We start from the raw sequence: 22846 nt of genomic DNA, 5'->3' as shown, positions 1-22846 counted from the left end.
AAATTCCAATCGACCCACAAGACCAAGAGAAGACCACTTTTACATGCCCAAGTGGGACATTTGCATATAGACGTATGCCTTTTGGGTTATGCAATGCACCAACTACTTTCCAAAGGTGCATGATGGCTATCTTTCATGATATGATTGAAAGGTTTATGGAGGTGTTTATGGATGACTTCTCGGTTTTTGGGTCCTCTTTTGAAGATTGCTTGTCCAACTTGGATCTAATGTTAGCAAGATGTGAGAAGACCAACCTTGTCCTTAATTGGGAGAAGTGTCATTTTATTGTGAAGGAAGGAATTGTGTTAGGACACAAGGTCTCAAGGAGGGGGATATAGGTGGATAGAACAAAGGTGGACACTATAGCCAAATTGCCACCTCCAACAAATGTCAAGGGGGTAAGAAGCTTTTTAGGCCATGCGGGGTTCTATAGGCACTTTATTAAAGACTTCTCCAAGATCACGAGACCCTTGAATCAACTACTTTTGAAGGACGCCCCATTCAACTTTTCTAAAGAATGTCTTGAAGCCTTTAATTTGTTGAAGGAAAAGTTGACTACTTCACCTATTATGGTAGCTCCAAATTGGAGTCTCCCTTTTGAGCTAATGTGTGGTGCTAGTGACTTTGCGGTGGGAGCTGTTTTGGGAAAAAGAATTGACAAACATTTTCAGCCAATCTATTATGCAAGCAAGACATTGAATCCAACTCAAGAGAATTACAATACTACCGAGAAGGAGTTGTTAGCAGTGGTATATGCTTTTGACAAGTTCCGGCCTTACTTAGTGTTATCCAAGACAATCGTGTTTACCGATCACTCCACGTTGAAGTATTTATTTGCCAAACAAGATGCGAAGCCTAGATTGATACGTTGGGTTCTACTTCTACAAGAATTTGATATCAAAATACACGATAAAAAGGGGATAGAAAACGTAGCTGCCGATCATTTATCAAGACTAGAGAACCCACTTTTGGAGAAGCTAGAAGAATATGTATAGTAAATTACTAATCTTTTTCTATTTCTTTTTCTCTGTTAGAAAAGAGAGAGTTTCCAATTTTTTACTTCACTTCAATACTCAATACAATAACAATATTCAATAAAATAAATAGGAAACTGGGAATGAGAGTCTTTTTCTCGCATCCATTCTTCATACGATTGTCAGAACAAAAATCTTGGATGCAACGAAATGGAAATTTTTATCAAGCCGCGATCTCATAGCTATAAATCTAAATATAGAAATATTATATAGATATAAATTAATCTTGATCCTGTAATCAAAGAAAGATAGTGAAAATTTTTCTTATCTTTTGACTTAGAATAAAAGGTTCTCCATGAAGGAACCAAATGACAATTTATTCCTATAGAACATCTAGGAACAAGACGATTGAATTGGAAATATCGACAAATTCTTGCGGAGTCCAAAGAAATGAAAATAAATAAAAGGTCAACAGCTAGGCTGCATTCACCATCGAATAACGGGGTAAAAGGCTACTTTCAGATCTCTTTCCCTGTAGTCGTACTATGACTTTCTGAGGGATTGAACTCTAGTCGTACTATTCGATATCATCTAGCAAAGAAGTCAGCTATGGGCAAGACTTGGGGCGGGCCACCAAAGCGGGTTTAGCCGGTTAGAGCTCAAGAGAATCGCTTCACGCCTTGCTTGCAAGAGCTAGACAGCAAAACCATTCCTAGCAACCATTGCTTTGCACACTAATAGAATCTAAACACTTTCAAAGTGTGGTGGATTTATAAAGGTAGGTTGGCTGTGCTTGGGTCTCCTTCTCTTGTGTGCGTCTTAACTATTATTGAAAGGACAGGATCAGTATGACCTGATAAAATTGGGGATGATTTTCCCGATGAGTATATATTGGTAGTAGCGGAAGAAGTGCCATGGTTTGCAGATATAGCGAGTTATTTAGCAACCAAATACATCCCAAAAGATTTGACTCACCAACAAAAGAAGAAATTCTTTTCGGAAATTAAATACTACTTTTGGGACGAGCCATATCTTTTCCGAAGCTGCGCGGATGGAATGATAAGAAGATGTGTATTCGGGAAGGAAAGTCAAGACATTTTGGCACACTGCCATAGTGGACCCGCGGGAGGACATCATGGAGCACATTACACCGCGAAGAGATTTTTGATATTAGGTTCTATTGGCCTACAATTTTCAAGGATGCTGCTCGATATGTCAAGGAATGTGACTCATGCCAAAGAGCGGGAAATATATCATCCCGAAATGAAATGCCCCAACATAGCATCCAAGTATGTGAAATATTTGATGTGTGGGGGATTGACTTCATGGGACCCTTTCCCATGTCTAAAGGAAATAAGTACATCTTGGTGGCGGTGGATTACGTATCTAAATGGGCGGAGGCACAAGCATTACCCACTAATGATGCTCGGGTAGTGGTACGATGTTTAAAGAAATTATTCTCAAGATTTGGAGTTCCTAAAGCTCTCATTAGTGACCGGGGCACTCACTTTGACAATGATCAGTTAGCTAAGGTGTTACAAAAATATGGTGTTCACCATAGATTTTCAACATCCTATCATCCTCAAATGAGTGGGCAGACTGAAGTTACAAATAGAGCATTGAAGAGAATACTAGAAAGATCGGTTGGAAGTAATAGGAAAGAGTGGTCGGATAAGCTTGATGATGCACTATGGGCGTTTAGAACAACTTTTAAGACACCTATCGGCACTACACCATATAGGCTAGTCTATGGAAAACATTGTCACTTACCGGTTGAAATAGAGCACAAGGCTTATTAGGCATTAAAGGTGTGCAATTTTGATCTAGCTGAACTTAGAACTAACCGGTTAATGCAAATGAATGCCTTGGAAGAGCTTAGGAATGAGGCATACACTAGTTCTTTGATTTACAAAGAAAAGACCAAGAGGTGGCATGACAAAAGACTCAAGGGTAATAAGGACTTTTACGAAGGACAAAAGGTGTTACTTTTTAATTCAAGACTCAAACTATTTCCGGGCAAGCTTAGGACACGGTGGGATGGTCCATTTATAGTAAAAAAAATTCCACATGGAGATATTGAGCTAATATCAAGAGATGGAACTCCTTTCAAGGTCAATGATCATAGGGTGAAAAATATGAAGAATGAATTCCGAGAAATGAAGAACTTGAAGAAGGGCTGCTGCTGGAAGGGATTACAGAGACGTAAGCATGAACGAGTCCAGCTAATGACTCCTTAAAAAGAAGCGTTTCCGGGAGGCAACCCGCGTTTAGATTTTGCTTTCTTTTCTTTTTCGTTTTTTTTTTCATTTTTACTTAGGATTTGTTTTTATCAATCTTCTTTTGTGTTCAAAATGATTGCTTGAGGGAAATCAATGCTCAAGTGTGGAGTGGCATATATTTTATTTTGCAAACTCAAAATTTTCACAGAATGAAAAACTTGACGAGTCTATAAGGCTACTCGACGAGTCCATTTTAAAAATCCCGAAAAATCGATGAATCAGGCATCTACTCGCTGAGTAGGTCCGACTGCTCGACGAGTATATATTTACCCGAAAAAAAAATTTATTTTTATTACATTCTGTAAAAGAGGGGTTTTTACCCTAATTTGCAAATACTCAGCAATTCAAATGAGCAGCCTCCTCACACTTAATGTGCAACACTCTCAAGCATCCATCTTGATTCTTCTCTTCTTCTGCGAATTTCAAGCAACAAGGTAACAACTTTAGCCCTTAATCCTTTACAATCTTTGGTGTAATAACACCTTTAATTTCTGAAAAATCCCGTTTTTGGGAAGACATGGATTCTAGGGTTTTGATTTTTGACAAATTAGGACGTTTTAGATGTAAATTTTTACATTCAAAGACTCCTGGAACATACCGAAGCAAACCCCTGCAATAATTTATGGATTTGGCCGGTTAATTTCATAAGGACAAGATTTGACTCCCGCTGTTCGTCCTACTCGCCGAGTAGTTCGTGGACTCGGTGAGTCCATGCTGTTGATGACCAGTATTTTGCCATTCTTAATTCTTTAGGTATTTTGTTTGTGGTTTTCTTCTTTCTTTGCTGTGCAGGAACCATGTCTAGGAGAGGTCAAAGCTCACGAGGAGGCGGTTATGGGGACATCCCATGGTTGGCTTTTCCAAGCATCACCAACAAGTCTTCGCTCACACGAACAAAAAACAAGCTGGAGGCCTTAAGGCGGAAGGAAATATATGTTCCCAATGAGTTGGATTGGTCATGGATGGGGCAAGCTGGGATGGAAGAAGCACTAAGCCATTATTTGGTCAAGTCTTGTGAAATTAATGGGGTGCAAATAATCTGTGACGGGTGGAGTCGGTTGTTAAAGCTGCAAGAGTCGGTGTATCAGGAGCTTTGCTGGGAATTCTTTGCCACCATCTATTTCCGGGGTGGTGATGACTACTATAGTCCAAACATCATTTCATTCTGCCTTGGAGGAGAGTTCCGCCAGTGTAGTATTGTTGAGTTAGCGTGGAGGCTGGGAATGTATGATCAAAATGAGATCATGTCCGAGACTTTTGAGTCATTTCTGGAGCAGTGCCACAAAGACTTGCCCGAGGGTGTGGTAGCCTCTACTTGGTGGAATACCATTTCCAACCAAGCCTCCATCCCTTCATACGCTCAAGAGGGGATGATCCGCTCCCCGATCCATCGCCTAATACATCGTCTAATCACGAGTTCTATAAACATGCGAAAGGATGAAGACAAAGTCCCCACTCTCGATATCTTCTACATGTGGAGTATTATTACCCCTAATGTATTTTGAAATTTGCCATATTGCATGGCAAAATACTTGGCGGAGGGGGCAGTCAAAGAACGGGTAACTTCAAAAATCAATGGTGGCATGTTTGTGACAAGGCTTGCGAGAACCTATGACATTTTGGACCAACCAGAGGCACGAGTATTGACTATGATTCCTAGTCCTCCCTTCACCACAACTTTATTTAGGAGGGCTAGGATCATTGAGGATTATGGAGGGGGCCATGTTAGCATTCCAAATGATGATGAACCGTTGGTACCGGAAGAACCAGGAAGGAGGGTAAGGCGAAGGAGAAAGCGAGTGCCACGAGACCCATCGGTTATTCCGGTGGATGAGGAGCTACCTATGGATTGGTATAATGTTGAGCTGCGAAGATACCAAGATGACATAGGTCGGGGAGTGAACTTTGTCAATGAGTTTGTTGCTTGTTTATTTGAGCAAATGCATTTTACACCAAGGCCCGGATTCCCGTATATCTCCAGTTGGGATGAAAGGGTGCAAGCGAGAGGAAATCAAGCAGGTGGAAGTGGAGCTGGAGGAGATGAAGACGAGGAGGAAGATTGATGTTTTATTGTGTTTTTGGATGTTTAAGACTATTTATTTTTCTTTATGTTGGGTGATGAAGTGTAGGATGATTAAGTAGGAACTTGTTTTCTTTTATTACTTATGGTTGTTTTCTTTTCAGATTGAAGGATTTGATGCATGGAAGAGTCTCAATTGTCAAGTTTAGAGTGAGGATCAGGTCTAGATGAGAATGTGCATAAGTTAGGGTCGAGTTCGTTTTCAAGTAAGGTGTTAGAGTGTTATTTGTTGAAGAAAAATGAAGAAAACACACTAAAAATCATACCCAGCCACATCAGAAACGGAACCCAAAAGCAGAATATTTTTATTTGTCACTCAGCGATGGACTCGCCGAGTGCACCTTACCTACTCGACGAGTCCGAGTTCAGTTTCACGATTTTTCTGCTTGATACGCTTCTGCTTGACGTGTTTCCGTATAGACTCGACGAGTTTATCACTTTTTCATTCTCAAGGCTTATATTCTGCTCATATTCACTACGGGTTTCGCTCATATTCCTTAGAGTTTTAATTTTTGAAGATTTCCGGGTATTTTTCCTTCATTTTTGGAGCTTTCTCACATAAGATATGACACCCAAGGCATGGATGAGCTGTTCCCATGTCTAAAGTCAATTGAAGATAGAGCTTTAACATGAAGAAGATCGACCTCGCCACTACTATCCCAGGGGAGTTCGTTCCAATTCTCTCTTTACTTTGTTTTTTCTTTATCATGCATAATATGCAATGGGGACATTGCATAAATTAAGTGTGGGGTAGGGGGTTGGTTATATTAGTTAAAATTTTAGTTAAATTTTAAAAATAAATTTTTTTTGCATACAAATTGCTAGGGCTAAATTAGAAAACTTTGGTAAAAAGCAATTAGGAATCATGTTAGTGTTATGTTTGATGATTGCATGAAGACCCAAATGTTTAGTTGAACTTATACACGTTATAGTGCATTTGTGGCCCCCTTTATTCTAGTGAAACCATGGGACAAAAAGACAACCTCGCTTAGTTTGAGGGATGCTATAAGTTTAGCATCGTGTACTTGAAATGTATACAGGAAAATTATTATCCTTAATCAATAAAGGTTGAAGTTGAGCGCCCATGCTTAAGCATGTAGGGTTTTGAGTGAAAAAAAGTGAGGTACATGTAAAAAAAGAGAGAGAATTACAAGCAAAGTTGTAAGAATTTTGGAGCAGTTAGAGTAAAGATCAAAAGATCAAAATTCCAAAAGTTCAAAAGTTGAAGATACCCAAAAATCAAAGAAAATAAAAAAATGTGGCAATTTTGAAGAATTCGAAGAAATCAAAGTTCAAATTATCAAGAAAGTGAAGAATTCCAAAAAGTTCCATAGTGGTATCAAAGAATTGTAATTTTTTAGAATATGTATGCTTGGGTTGCTCAACCAAAAACACCTTGAGACTGGGAGGTTTTCTGTGGATGGATTCGGAGGGATGCATAAAATGAGCATTGTTCAGAAAAAGTGGGTGAGTGTTTATGAGGATTGTGAGTATTTAGGTTAAGGGGGGTCCTTAGGAAAATTATTTAGACACAAATGCTTGCGTTGCGGTCTTGACATAATGGTTGGGTTGGATTGGGATTATCTATGTAATATTAGTATGCTTAATTTCAGTTTTGCTTGGGGGCAAGCAAAAGTCAAGTGTGGGGTATTTTTATATTTGCATTTTTAGCTATATTTTTATGTTTATTTTTTTATCATGTATTGGTTAATTAATTGCATATTATGGACAAAAGATGCTTAATATTGTTCAAATTATGTTTTCAGTCCAAAAAAGAAGCTCGGAAGCAAAAGGAAGCAGGAGATATGAACGGAAGCTTAGGAACGAAAGAAAGAAGAAAAAGGCTAATTCTGAAGCTACTCGGCGAGTAGGATCGTCTACTCGACGAGTCGACACGAAGATTCACGAAGCGACACGTGGAGTCCTTGCCGTATACAGATTCCTCAAGGGGGACTCGACGAGTCATTTGGCTACTCGACGAGTAGCCCCTGTTTTGAGAAAACTATAAATAAACTTCATAAACCCGAATTGAGTACTCTCTCTGGATTTTTGGTGGAACACTTGGCGATCAAGGAACCCTTGGAGCTCTGGAAAACGATTGAAGAACCGTAATCCTTCATTCTTAAGAGATTAAGGCACTTTAGGTTTAATTTTCCACTTTTCTTTTGCATTGAATCATGTTGGGATTATTTGAATTTGTTTTTAAGCTTTCACACACTGAATTCATGAACTAATTTCGTTAGTTTCTGTTTGGGGAAACAATTTTGCTCCTATGGTTTAATTTACTCTTTTGATTAATTGTTAATTGGTGATGTTGTTAAATTAAGCTTGTTAAAGACCCTTATACATTAACCATAATTGTTTCTGTTAATTGCTAAGTGATTAAGCTGCATGAACATCTCTTAATTGCTTATCTCATATAATTTATGTGAACACAATACTATATGACTAGGAATAATGAACATGAAACTAGGATTAATTAGAGAATGGGTAAATTAATGTGTGAGCTTGTGTGATACACCATCAACAAGAGGTTAATAGAATCACCAAACTTAATTAGCTAGCTACAAGTCTTATTTATCCCGAATAATTAACCTATGAAATCTATTAGTTTAATCAACTGGCCATTGCTTGAATTTGGTATGTTTTCTAAGGATTAGTAATAGTGACTGCGAATCTAATCACCAGAGTCGGTAACCAATAACAATTAATCTATCATATTATCCTAAAAATTAACCATAGGAGTAAAAGAGTTGAACCTAAACAGAAACCTTTTTTTGATCATTGGATTTAGTTTGTTTTTACGTGTTTTCAGCTTTTAGTTGAGTTTTTAAGTTTTAGTTAAGTTTCTAGTCTTGAAAAATTAGAGAAACCCTATTTTCTATTACTTGTTTTTAGTTAATTCTAGTTTTTAGTTTTAATTTTCCGTTCCCTGAGTTCGATACCCTACTTATTTAGCTTTACCACAATTGATAGGTCCACTGCCTTTGTGTGTCAATTTATAATTAAAAGTAGGATTAAAACTAGTTGAGTAAACACACATCAATAGCTTGATTATTGAAACTCATTATAACATTGTTAGCCTAAAACTAACTAAACATACCTCTGGAGGGACGCCTAGAAGAAGTAGTAATAACATACACAGACTCGCCCATGCGAGTCTAGGAAACCAATAATATTCACAAAACTATATATATATATATATATACACACACACACACACACTAAAGAAGTAGGGGACGCACATACATAGGCAACAAAAGGAAGCTTGGAAGGTACATCCCTAGTGACGGTAGTAACCAAGTTCCAATTATCCATATGAGTACCATAAATTACAATAAACAAACCCAAGGATAAGAAACATAGGATTTAGGAGTATAACCATTTAATTCATAAACAAATATCCTACTCAAAAGACACTAAGTATTTTCTATATTAACAAAAATATGTGAAATCACCAATATTATGTTGCCCTTTCAAAACCACATGTATTCTTAGGAAACTGGAAGAGCTTGAAGATTTCACACCCTATAGTAGTTGTTAACTGGAGGAACTACTCGAAGCCCATTGTGATGTCTACCTATCAAGATATACAGTTATGCTAGAAGTTTAGTGCTTTCAGAAACATTTTTATTATGTAATGTTATATACTTTAAAAATGAAAGTGATATTAATGTCACATATAGTTTTGTACTGTTCACTGACCGTGATCTAACATAATAACGTCGCACCACCCAACGATTTCCGCCGCCGACTGGGGGTGTGAGATTGGTATCAAAGCTATTGACTATAGCGAACTAGTACCTCCTTATAAATTCTGACTATAGTCTAGGGGCTTATAATCTAATAAGGTTTGTCCTCAAACCATCATTTAAAAAGTAATATTAAATGGTCGTACCGATAGACTACTTACGAGAGAGGTGACTAGATTGAACTTGTCGCTTGGGTTGTTGGATTTCAGAATGACTATATGCTAAAATGGTCGTGCCCTCTGACACTTTATACATGGTTGATCCTTATTTGATAGTTTAACTGTACAAAATAATAAATTAAAACACATGAGCATAAATACGAAACAAAATCACAAAATATGAAACAATCATCATAGCTAAACTATTGTACATGGGTCAAACAATGAATAGACATAGACTGATCACCTATGTGTAATCTTGGTTGGACTAATGCACAACATAATTTAGATTTGATTGTTGATAAACAAAGATTGACAACCCAAGGTAAATTGATTCAATACAAAATATCCTACAACACACAAAATGTGTGAGAACAAGTCTAAATACATCAAAACACACATACACACACAAACATATATATATATATATATATATATATATATATATATATATATATATATATAACTAGTCAATCCTCATCATCATAATCCTCACCCTCTACATCTTCTTCATCATCATCATCGTCACCATCATGTTGTGTCCCAGAAGGCCCAACTCCGTCTCCCGACCGCAGAGGAGGTGGATGCTCAAACCTCTAATGAGAAGATATACCGCTCAGAGCTCCCATAATCCAGTGATGGTCTCACCGGACCTCCCTCCAAAAATTATGTTGATCCCTACTTAACACATCCACACATTGAGATACATAACGAATATCGATCTCTGGCTCAGGACCCCACTGAGCAGTAGAATCTGCATATACAACTTAATGTCTACATGGAACATGATTAGGCTCAAAGTCCTGCTCAAGATCCTACTCTAGATCCACCTGTCGAATAGATCCACAATGTCATCAGAGGGAATCCTCCAAATCTTATCAGCACCGCACATAATCACGCGCATCTGAATCAAAGCCCTATGATCCATATCCACAGGATCATATTTGCAACGACCCAAATTTCCAAATAAAATTTTCATTTTTAATTAATCAAAACATTCCCATGAAATATGAAATATCAATGACAATTGTTTTCAAAATCCATAGCATCAACATTTTATTTCAAATATCATAGTGTCCCATCAAATCAAATTCTGGAGAGTGCATGTCGCGCCATCAAGCCTTGCCCTTTCCCTTAGGCTCAGAAGTACCTGAAACAAATCAACAAACTATATGCTAATGCTTAGTGAGTTCCCCAGAGCATACCCCACATAATCCACATAATCCATGTTAGCTATAAAAGCTACATAAACCACATAAGCCATGCATACAATATATAAGGATGACATGGAAACCCTCCAAGGTCTTATACCTAGTGCCACTGGAACCCCCAAGTGGTCTTAACTACCTGCCATGGGAACCCCCACATGGTCTTCCTGCCATGGGAACCCCCACATGGTCTTCACTATCTGCCATGGGAACCCCCGCATGGTCTTCACTACCAAATACATATCATACAAGCTAAACATGCAGATATACAAGGATACCATGGAAACCCTCCAAGGTCTTACACCAAATGTCATGTGAACCCCCACATGGTCTCAATCTACTGCCACGGGAACCCCCCCGGGGTATTCCATGAAATACTAGGATAACACATAATCAATCAACAATCAACATATCATGAATAGGTCGGCCTTAGTGCCTTAGACCTATTGGTATGGTGAGAAAACTCACCTCTGTCTGCTGAATCCGAAAGTTGCTCTCCTAATAGTCTGTAACCACTCGTGCTAAACAATAATATCATTACCCTAAAGTTAGGGTTAAATATATTCCAATTAAAGAACCCAAGCCCCAAGTCCTTTCATAATGGCCCAAAAGTCTCCCATTGCTAATGGGCCTAAAGCCCACGTCCAAAATCACTAATGGGCCTCATGGCCCAATAAAGCATAACCATAGCAACCATGGCCCAAAACAGATAAATTCGCCCATTAACTCAAAACATAACCAGGCCCAAAGGTCTCAAAAGCCCAAAACAAGTCTAAGCCCATCTAAGTGCGTACGCCTTGCATACCACTCCGGTACGCTCAACATATTGGGTCCCTAAACTGTATGCATTGCGTACGCTAATCTACGTCCAATGTACAAACAGATTAAGCACATCTTCCATTAATACTCGATGTTCTAACGTCCAAGATCTGAGTCTATTAAGACGTCCTAAGGCATAAAGTTGGCAACTTTATGCCTTTTCATGTTCCATAAGTTCCCAAAAACCCATTAAGACCTTTCCAAGAGTCTTAATCCATGCATGAGGTAAAAAAACCAATCAAGACACCATTTTTATGGCATGAATGATTCAAAGGATCTTAGACCTACTCTTCCTAAGCTTTGGAGTTGCTCCAACTCTCTAGAGACGATCCGTGAACAGAAAAAAGGACACTATAGAAACCCTAACTAGATCTAATGAATAAGATAGCAAGATCAAGACTTTAGACCTCGAGAAGCTCTTCAATGTGAACTAGATGCAGATTCTTGAAGCCCAATGTCACTCCAAGCTTGCTTAGCAATTCCTTCTTCTTGAATGAACTCTAAAATGGCCACAAATACACTCCTTAAGCTCAAAAACACTCTCACAAGGGATCTCTGGTGTAAAAGGGAGAAATAAGGCTATGGAGGTTGATTAGCGTTTAGTACAAGAGGCTTAAGGGTGGCCCACTGTCGTGTACGCCCCGCGTATGTGGCCACCCTCTGTGTTCATGCATCCTTAGTACACTAAGCGTACTCCTGAAGTACTCCCCGCATACTAAAGGACCTTTTATGCCATCTTTTCCATTTCAAGGGTCTAAAGAGTAATACGTGGTTTCGAGTGTTACAACTCTCCCCTACTTGGACTAGACTTCGTCCTCGAAGTCCGTCGATGCAAACAGATTCGGGTAATGCTCCCGCAACACATCCCCCGAATCCTATGTCCATTCGGAGCCTCTTCGGTGTTGTCATCGCACCTTCACTAGCTTCACCTCCTTGTTCCAAAGAGCCTTAGTCTTCCTATCTAGAATACCCCAACTCCCATGTCCATTCGAAGCCTCTTTGGAGGCCAACGATGCCATTACTGACGCCTTTAAAGGCTTTGTGGGGGTTTACCAAGTATTCTTCAAATCTAGGGTGTGTCTTCTTGCTTTTGATTTTCTAGAAATTGTTTTGGATTATTATGGTCTGCACATTGCCTAAATAACCCTTAAAGGCTTTTGAAATATTCTTTTCTTCACCCTACTATGTGTCGCTCTGGATGTGTTGCCGACCATCAATCTGTTTTGCCATTTGTATATTCTGATGTCCAACGGAGACTAAGTTTCTTTCTCCATTCGCCATGGTTTGGTGGAGATTTGTGATGGTCTTCCAACCTCCATAAAGTATTGGAAGGAGGAGTTCTTTTTTGTTGATGCCTCTGCCTTCTCCGACCCCATGGCATACGACGCTACTGCTTACAGGGTCACCGAGCCCGTCCCAGAACTATCACTCGACGAGCAATTGATAACGAAGAGGTTATCAGACATTTTTTTTTCCGATGGGCGGACCCCGACGAAGCGATGCAGGGTATGGCTGGTATGAGTCCCCATTGGAACCGTTTGGGTAAAAAGCCAGTGGAGGTGTTCAAGGGGAAAAATATAACCCTTCTTGACTAATTTCATCAGAAATGAATTGCAAACTCCACCCTAGTGACGGAGTAGGTGATGGCCCCGGATTCCCCAACTAGGTCAGAGTATAGCATGGACTCTGCCCCAGACGTTTCTCAATCAGAGGGCTCTAGACCTATTCTTCCTAATCTTTGCTTAAAGGGTGCGGAATTGAATTTTGATTTTGGTAAGCCTCCCACGGTGTTTACAAGGGCTACCTCGAAAGGGTTCATCTTAAAGAAGCGCTCTGAGAGTGCTTAAGACAATCAACTCAAAAAAAATGTCTCCTTCCAAGCGGTAACGTTATGGCCGTGAATCAGGAAACCGAAGCATGAATGATCTATCTGATCCTCCGGTTCCTAATGCTACAAACTCTAAGCGTAACTCGGAGGATCCTATTACTAATGTTTTTCATAAATGTCCAATAAAACCGGAAAGCGAAATGAAGCGTGTAGAGGATGAGGAAGAGGTGTCTCATTTGGGCAAATCAGAGTGGGAGACCGTTAGTGGAGGCCTCCCAGAGAAGATCCCTGAAAACCCCCTTTTAGAGAAGGAAGACCCCAAGGGTCTGTCTGCTGCGGTTGTGTTCTAACATAAACTCTTTGGGTTCGGACTTGTTCGTTTCGTGGCATCTACTACGGACTCTTCGGTAGGTATTCCTATTTCCATTCCCTCCCATACCATGACTGGGAATGAAGAGCCTGTGGGGACCGAATCTGTAGACATAGAAGCTAGCACCGATCAAAGGTTTTGGATTTCTTTTATCCTCAAAGCTAGTTGTGGTTGTTAAGGATCAAGTAGTGAAGTTGTATGGATTGGCGCAAAGATTTAAAGGGCCATGAAGTCATAGGAGTCTAGTTATTTTCAAGTAGGGGATAATTGTTTATTCAGGATACAAGATTTCAGTGTTGCAGGTTATCCCGAAGCTTTATATCTAATGATGAAAGATAGTAGGTTCAAATTGTTGTCAATGAGGAAGCTCATGAAAAGAATTTTGTCTAACAGCCAATTATGAATCGGGAAGAAGATGTTGAAGATTCAGAGTTATCTCGTCCGGAAAAGTAGAAGCATCAGTGATGGCGCATGAGAGAGTTAGTGATTAGGCTCAGGTCGAAGGTTGTGTTGAGGACTTCTCTACATGTTCTTGTTTGATGAAGGCCTTGGGGTTAAAGACAAGACCCAAACACCTAATGGGGTCCAATATACTAGGGGTCCGTTTCGTGTTAGTTTATGCTAGATTGCCTTAGTAGTTCTTGTGTAAAAGACCATGGTTGGATCATGACAGGACAGACTGCAACTAGACTGTGGCAACGAAAGTGATTGTGAAACTATGGTTGGATCATAGCATTCACATGGGTTGAAATAACCCGTTGGCTGAAATACACTGAAAATGATTGCAATACTATGGTTAGATCATAGCATTTACATGGGTTGAAATAGACTGTCAACTAAAATAGGCCGGAAGTGATTGTAAGACAATGATTGGATCATAACATTCACATGGCTTGAAATAGCTCCTTATTTTTTTCCAGTACAAAAGACATAGTCAATGCTTGTGTTGCGGTCCATAATTTTATAAAGAAATACAATATTCAAGATGACTTATTTACTAACTTTGAACAAAATACTATGGTTATTCCTGACGTGCAAGGTGGAGGAAGTGAGGGCCAAAACATACAAGACATAGAATAGAGTTCTGAAGCCGTTGACTATATGACTACTTTGCATGACCAGATTGCTAATCAATTACTTTCAAATGATTAACGTTAAATTTGTATGCAAATTATTATGTACTTTTTGATTTTGTATGATAGTTTGTATTTGGATTTTGTATGACAATTTGTATTTGGATTTTAAATGATGTATGTTTAATTTGGATTTTATATGACAATTTAAATTTTTATAATTATTTTATCCAACACAAGAGACAATATGAGACTAATGTGGTTATTTTTTTATCATTCAATACAGTTAATCAGAAAAATAACTAAACAATATAAACTTAGTCAGATGTCAACTAATTCACAATTTATACCTCGATAACTTCTAACACAATCAACAACTATAAAACATCACCTTATTATGTTTGGCGCACCACAACTAGCTTATTTTTTGAGCTTTTTTTAGACTAGCTTTTTATGAGCTTTTTTAAAATTTTCTAAATACATCCTTTAATTAATTATAAAAACATATATTCTTACATGTCCTTTTATATAATTTTATATATTTCAGCTTGTTTTTCAGTTAGTTTTACCGAACGTTATTTTTTATCAGCTAGCTTTTTATTTAACAACTAGTTTTTCAGCTATCAGCTAACTTTTCAGCTAACAACCAATTTTTCAGCTAATACGCCAAACATAGCCTTAGTCAATCACATTTCAAAATAATTAAAAATTAAAAAAAAAAAAATTAAGAGATAAATTTGAAATTAATCAATATCCCTCTATTAAAAAAAGAAGGGACCAAAAGTTACATACAAGAATAATAACAAATTAACCATAAATAACATATAGACAATGAAACGTCATCCACATTAAAGCATGAAACACCACCCACCTCCAGAAACTCCATTGATATGCATGAAGCTATATACACACACAATCTGCGTTTTCAATCTCTCAAAAACCCACAGTCGACACAGACTCTGCAACCGTTAACTATTGAAGAAGATGAAAATACATACAAAACCCATATCCAGTCCTGGAACAACAGACGATTTCCCACCGCCATTGATGATGTTTCCAAGAAGCAAAAGCAAGAGAGGAAGCAGGTCACGGGCTAACCCTATGTTTTCTCGCAAAATCAACACTACTAACGATCCTACCCAGGAACCCTCTTCCCCTAAGGTCACGTGCATCGGCCAAGTCCGAGTCAGTCGCTCAAACAACAAGCAACCAACCACAACCACCGCCTTCCGCAGTTGTCGATGGCTTCAGAAAGTCAAATCCGGGTGGTTCCAACGCTTGTGGAGAACAAACTTATCGTTTTTTCGATGTGACTGTTGCAAAAAATCAGAGAGCTTACCGGAATCAAAACGGATTGAAGTGAATCAGGCAATTGAGTACGGGAAACGCGAAATTGAAGATGTAATCGGACCTGATAATGTAATTTTGATTCCAGAATCGCCGCCGAGAAATGCGTTTTTGTTGACGAGATCCAGCTCTGCTCCATACAGATCTTCATCTTTGGCATACAAATTTTGGGAATCAACAATCGAGAAAACAAGGATGGATACCGAAGATGATGAAACAGGGGAGAAAGTGAACGAAGGTGAAGGTATTAATGGAAACAGTGAAGATGAAAGTTTCTTTAATGGAGATGAAGAATTTAAAGCTGAGCCACTGAATCTGAGCAGGTGTAAATCTGAACCAGCCCGAATTGGGGATAAATTTTTTACGAGTTTCAGTTCATAATTTCACAGGGTTTTTTTCCCCTTAAAATGTTAATATTAAACGACGCAGTTTCGCACAGCTTTTGCCTTTTGTCCAAAGCAACAACTAGAAGTGTTGGTTATGATGGTTCTTATTAATTACTTTTGTAAAAATGTTTACCGATAAAGTTTGCATAAGCAAAATGAAACTCAAATGATGGTTGTATATATGTGTGAGGACCATATAATGCGAGTGTGAATGGGGGTTTATAACATAGGGTTTTTACTTTTTAGGGAAGAGGACGAAATTTCCGACTGTCGCAACGATCGATTTAGATCGTTTTCGGACTTTTGCAACCCCTTCTTCGAATCTGTGCACAACCTTATTCGTCTTTCCCTTTTGTTATTATTATTATTTTTATTTTTGTGTGTTTTTACAAATTAGCCCACCCACATCAATTCCTTATAGAGTTTTCTACTTCCGTAGAGTTGAAGGATTTGCAAAGGAAGTTGTCATTTTTGGAAAACTTCAAATTTTTGGACATTTTCTTCAAACACCCCCTACTTTTTGGTCATTTTACAAATTTTCCATTATTATTATTATTATTAATTCTTCGGAAAATTAAATTCATTTTGTGTATGGGTGTGGTTGTGGTGAGAGTTTAATATAACTAAACACCTTACATATATAAACTATGCATTTAATTCCGGAATTTTTAATTTAAAGAAAATGAGAAAAAAAAACAAAAAATGACATGTTGAAAATAAGAAATCTTCCCTAATAAATAAAGAACTTTTTTGCGCATGCCTTCCTTCAATTTGACAATTGTCAATTTGTAGTAATTTTGAATTGTTTTTTTCACATATCATATTATAGGTTTTCCTATTTTATTAAGTTCCATATAATATTTTATTATAATAAATTGCAATAAATATAATAATAAATGGATATCAATTTCATTAATAAACTTACCTTCTAATTTCAAAAATTTTAAATTAAAGTTTATTGGTTTTTTTTTTTGTTTTTTTTATTTGAATTATTTGTTTAAATTTAAAAGATAAAAACATTTCAATTTTAATAATTTATTATTTTTCTTATGTATCATTTGATAACCCCCAAAATCCTCTACCTTTCATTTAAATAGAATTTCAAATGGAGAAATTCCAAAGCTATTTAGGGCTAGATAGATCTCAACAACACCACTTCTTATATCCACTTATCTTTCAGGAGTATATTTATGTACTTGCTCATGATCATGGTTTAACTAGATCGATTTTGTTGGAAAATGCAGGTTATGACAATAAATCCAGCTTACTAATTGTGAAACGTTTAATCAATCGAATGTATCAACATAATCATTTGATTCTTTCGGTTAATAATTCTAAACAGACTCCATTTTTGGGGCACAACAAGAATTTTTATTCGCAAGTAATGTCCGAGGTCTCTTCAATCATTATGGAAATTCCATTGTCTCTGCGATCAAAAAGAAATCACAGACTATTCTTCTTCCTATATACTTCTCATTTATGTGAATATGAATCTGGCTTCCTCTTTCTCCGTAACCAATCTTCTCACTTACGATGAACATCTTCTGGAGCCCTTATTGAACGAATATATTTCTATGGAAAAATAGATCATCTTGCAGAAGTCTTTGCCAGGGCTTTTCAAGCGAATTTATGGTTGTTCAAAGATCCTTTCATGCATTATGTTAGGTATCAAGGAAAATCCATTCTTGGTTCAAAAGGGACGTTTCTTTTGATGAATAAATGGAAATATTATGTGACAACCCAAGTTGTTCCGTTACATTTCCCTGTTACCGTTAACGGAATATTCCAGTTTATAAAAGTTCCGTTAATTAGAGGTCGTCAATTAAATAAACATTTCGGTTGTTTCATTTAATATGTCGTTAAGTCGTGATAAAAGGAAATAAAAACACATAACACATATTTCCATTTAATTGGAAAAGTTAGTTTTTATTATTACGACCACTAAATCGGGCGCGACCAAAAGCCCCGTTTAACGACAATATTGGGTAGAATTCCACTGAGCTCCAACTCTCACCCATATATAAAGGGGAGTAAACTCCATTTGGAGCTTTTCCATCCTCTCTCTCTATACGCTCTCTCTAGACTCGTTTTCACCCCGAATCCGCAACCAAACGCTTCCAAATCGTAAGTCTGCTTACCCTAGCTCATTCTAAACATATTGATTCATGTTTATTGCTTAGAAATCGATCATAGAAGCTGTGAAAGAGGAGTTTACGGCCTAAGCTCCTCCTTAGGCCGTAAACCCCTAAATAAAGGCCAAAATGACCCCCAACAGTCCCTAAAAGCTTGGAAATAAATAGAGGAATTAGCCTAGGAGTGTTTGCACATTTAAAACAATCATTTTGAGGCTTAAAAGAGAGTTTACGGCCCAGGCTTATGCCAAGGCCGTAAACACCTCTAAACTATGTCAAAATGCCTCCAAAACACTCCCAAACCACCCTTGGACTTAATACATAGATTAGGGGCTTATCATTTCGGGTTTAAACCATTTAAACACAAGAAATGGAGGGATGAAAAGAAGTTTACGGCCCAAACATGTGTCAAGGCCGTAAACTCCCCAAAACATGCCCAAATGTTGGTTTTTACCCCCCAAAGGGCCTTAGACTATTTTTATAAAATGCTTGGAATGATTTAAGGGCTTAAAACTTCATTAAATCCATGATATAGGAATTAACGACCGTGAACTCCCTTAGGGATGGTTCATGGGCCGTAAACTTCATAATGGTGCCCTTAGAAGCCTTAAACTCATCCATACCACTTAGATTTGGACCTAGAATAATTCCATGAAGAAGATTAAGCTTTGAAACACACTAGAACCCCTCACCATGAGTTTACGGCCGTAAACTCATGGTGAGATGTCCCTGGGCCGTAAACTAAGCTTTGGGAGTTTACTCTCGGAGAGTAAACTCCATACCTAAGCCATACACACCTTTAGACGCTACCCGGGACACCCAAACACTTAACCAAAGTGTTTTCCACTCCTTTGAGTGCGTATATTTGTTTAATTAGTATTAAATATACTAATTGTATGTGAACATATGTTATCATATGTTAAATAGGTCGTTGTGTGTGTTCGAGTCCTTACGTGACACCGAACGCCCAAACGACACCTTCGTCGGACCTACTTACACCAGGTGAGTTCATACCCCTGAATGAACCTTTTAATGTTTTTACATGTTTTATAGGGGGGAATACAAGTTAAACATGCCAGTTATCATATCAATCACATGTGATTGATAACCCGCATGCACAAGATTTTACGACACTATACATTGTTTTACCGAGTAGGACACTATAATGGTTTTCTAAAAGGTTTTCATTTGTTTCAAAACTCTTACTTATACTGTTTTATCCTAATTCATTTTAAACTGGTTTATGAAAGATTTCCAAAGGTTTTCAAACATATTTTACAAAAGAATACAAATTATGATTTTTCCCCGAGTATAAAGGCTTTTCCTCAAAGTTCCCTTTTTCGATGTATATTCTTACTTGTTAGTTGCTACTGCTTCTCTTTCATGTATTTTAAACTCCTACTTGATAATGCTTTCTCTTCGTGATACGCTTATACCTGTTATTGCCTCTATTTCACTTATACTTGTAGTCGCTTATACCTGATAGACGCTCTTACTTCACTTATTGTTGTCTCTACTTCGTGATACGCTTATACTTGTTCGACAATCCTACTTCACTTGCGACCGCTCCTACTTCACTTGTTAGACACTCCTACTTCACAAGAATCACTTCTACTTGATACACACTCAGTCGTAGTTAGATGTATGTCTGTGCTTATATAGGTACATATAAGTAATGATTGAAAGACTTAGGAAGGCTCGTCCGCCCTATTTCCTTTTCTTCGTTGAGATGTGGTATGGTGGGATCGGATGGCCGTCTGAAGGTCGTTTGATTCATTAGTTATATATTATGTATATGAGTATGGACATACATGAATTCTCTAGTCAGTTCAGTTAAAAGTCTCTACCTCTAGTCTACACTTACATTAGAAACACACTACCCACTATTTGGAAGTCTCTGCCTCTAGTTCAGCACTAACACACTACCCACTATTTAGAAGTCTCTACCTCTAGTTCAGCACTTACATAATACCCACTATTTGGAAGTCTCTACCCACTATTTGGGATGCATCTTCAGGACACGGCCTTCTCCGTCGTCTAGTTGGTAACCAGAATCTCCTGTAGGGAGAGCGGACATTGTGTGTATAGATCTATACGGGATTGACAACCCAGCACCCAGACTACTAGCTACAGTCCCGACCTACCAAGCCAACGGGTGACAAATGTCATATTTTAGACGCTTGTAGGGCATCTGGTACTCTAGTCAGTATGGTTACGAGTATCCCGGGTTACCTTATAATTCATTGGCTTTAAGGTAATGGTATTTCACCGGCAATTTACATTGTATGCTGGTAATTCATTCTCAGAGTCACATTGTTTCGACCTTACTAGACGTATCTTTCATTTGATACTGTATGGGGTCTGTTTTCTCTGTTTTGACCTTACAAGATGTATCTTTCATTTGATACTGTCTAGGGTCTGTTTTCTCTGTTTTGACCTTACAAGATGTATCTTTCATTTGATACCGTCTGGGGTCTGTTTTCTTTATTTTGACCTTGCAAGACGCATCTTTCATTTGATACTGTCTGGGGTCTGTTGTTCACTGTTTTAGACCTTACCAGCTGTACCTTTCATTTGGTACCTTCTAGGGTCTGTGTCTCTACTTGTTAGACTGAACCGGGCGTGGTATTAGTGCGATACTCTCCAGGAGTCTATGATTCCTTTGCCTTAGTCAGCGGTCCTCACTGCTGAGGCATATGTATTTCCCTGATGTCTCTTGCTTCCTTAATAATCAAATTTAGTATTTTGATAACGATAGCAATTAAGGGAAAACTACTTTTACCACATAACACTGACAAGTCTTGGTAGAAGGCTGCTTTTATTAAAGAAAATATAGGATTTTCTAGAAAGAACTCTAATACACAGAAAACACTTAAACTACTACTTATTAAAGTTATTTGATTGAAACGTCACTAAATTCTTATGAACTCACCAGCATTTGTAAAAATGCTGATACTCGCTTTTCAAATAACTTGTATTCTCAGGTTAGCATTAGACAAGTACACCCCCGGAGCTGTTGATGAAGATAGCTTAGTACCACGCTGTATTTATTCTATTACTTGTATACTTTGAATTGTTGTAATGTAATCATGTAAAATTATTACTATTAATGCAATGTTTTGTTGTACTTGATTACTATAATGCACGTGTTGTGATACTTGACATGACGTCATCCACCCCAGAACGTTTCCGCCGTTCCGGTTTTGGGGTGTGACATATTACTTTGTCAATTTCTGGAAATCTTATTTTTACCTGTGGTCTCAACCAGGAAGGATTTATATAAACCAATTATCCAATCATTCCCTTGACTTTCTGGGTTATCGTTCAAGTGTGCGGCTAAAGCCTTCAATGGTACGCAGTCAAATGCTAGAAAATGCATTTATAATTGAAAATGCTATTAAGAAGTTTGAGACTATTGTTCCAATTATGCCTTTGATTGGATCATTGGCTAAATCTAAATTTTGTAATGCATTGGGGCATCCTATTGGTAAGGCGATTTGGGCCGATTTCTCAGATTCTGATATTATTGACCACTTTGGGCGTATATATAGAAATCTTTCTCATTATCATAGTGGATCTTCAAAAAAAAAAGAGTTTGTATCGAGTAAAGTATATACTTCGACTTTCTTGTGCTAGAACTTTAGCTCGTAAGCATAAAAGCACTGTACATGCTTTTTTGAAAAGATTCAGCTCGGAATTATTAGAAGAATTCTTTACGGAAGAAGAACAAGTTTTTTCCCTGACCTTTCCAAGGGTTTCTTCCATTTCGCGAAGGTTATCTAGAAGGCGGATTTGGTATTTGGATATTATTTGTATCAATGATTTGGCTAATCATGAATGATTCGTTAATGGGTCGAACCCTTATTCTTATTAGTGTTGATTTTATTTTTGTTAGGTTTAAGTCTGACGAGAATAATATTCTACAACTAGCAATTCATTTATTTTCAAACCGACCCATTTACTATCTATTATTTGATTGACTAATCCTTTATATTGGAATGGTTGAAGAGTCAAATGGTTTGGCACTTCCTCATGGGGAGATGAATCGAGAGAATTTTGAATTAGAACTTTAGATTTTTGTTCATCCCTTGCCGCAATAGTATCTCGGGGTTTGCAGCGATAACTTGGTATATCTACTATACGACGAGTGACTAAAATATGTCTATGGTTAACTAATTGGCGAGCTCCCGAAATTTTTATCAATTCAAAGTTCTCAATTATTTAGACCTTCATATTTAACTTTTTTTTAATTAACCCATATAATATATGAGTCTCACAACTAGTCCACAATATCTAAGAAAATTACATGTGACACATGCATGGAGAACATGACATGTGGCAAAAATCATTTTCATTTATTATGTTAAACTAGGCGAATGCACGCGCGTTGCGCAGAAATACCTATATAGTTGAAATCTTTACAAATATATGTTTTTCTAA

At 37.7% G+C, this 22846-nt stretch overlaps 2 protein-coding genes across 2 annotated transcripts; both read left to right on the top strand.

Moving 5' to 3' along the window:
* Positions 1-15525: 15525 nt before the first annotated feature.
* On the top strand, positions 15526-16269 carry LOC111915229 (uncharacterized). Its single transcript, XM_023910906.1, has one exon. It carries the CDS (start codon positions 15526-15528, stop codon positions 16267-16269), a length of 744 nt encoding a protein of 247 aa, XP_023766674.1.
* A 1059-nt stretch (positions 16270-17328) lies between these two features.
* On the top strand, positions 17329-22247 carry LOC122197370 (maturase K-like). The gene is given in 4 exon segments (XM_052765935.1): positions 17329-17755; positions 17813-17999; positions 21622-21988; positions 21990-22247. Coding segments are annotated over 4 exon segments (1188 nt in total). The 5' UTR covers positions 17329-17379.
* Positions 22248-22846: the final 599 nt, after the last annotated feature.

Source organism: Lactuca sativa, chromosome 1 (genome assembly GCF_002870075.4).
Source record: "Lactuca sativa cultivar Salinas chromosome 1, Lsat_Salinas_v11, whole genome shotgun sequence".
In the NCBI taxonomy this organism is placed as follows: Eukaryota; Viridiplantae; Streptophyta; class Magnoliopsida; order Asterales; family Asteraceae; genus Lactuca; species Lactuca sativa.
The sequence above is the reverse complement of the archived record's forward strand: the minus strand, read 5'-3'. Positions and strand labels throughout refer to the sequence as shown.

Coding starts and splice junctions, on each gene's coding strand:
- LOC111915229 (XM_023910906.1), top strand. CDS start 15,526: ATGAAAATACATACAAAACCCATATCCAGTCCTGGAACAACAGACGAT.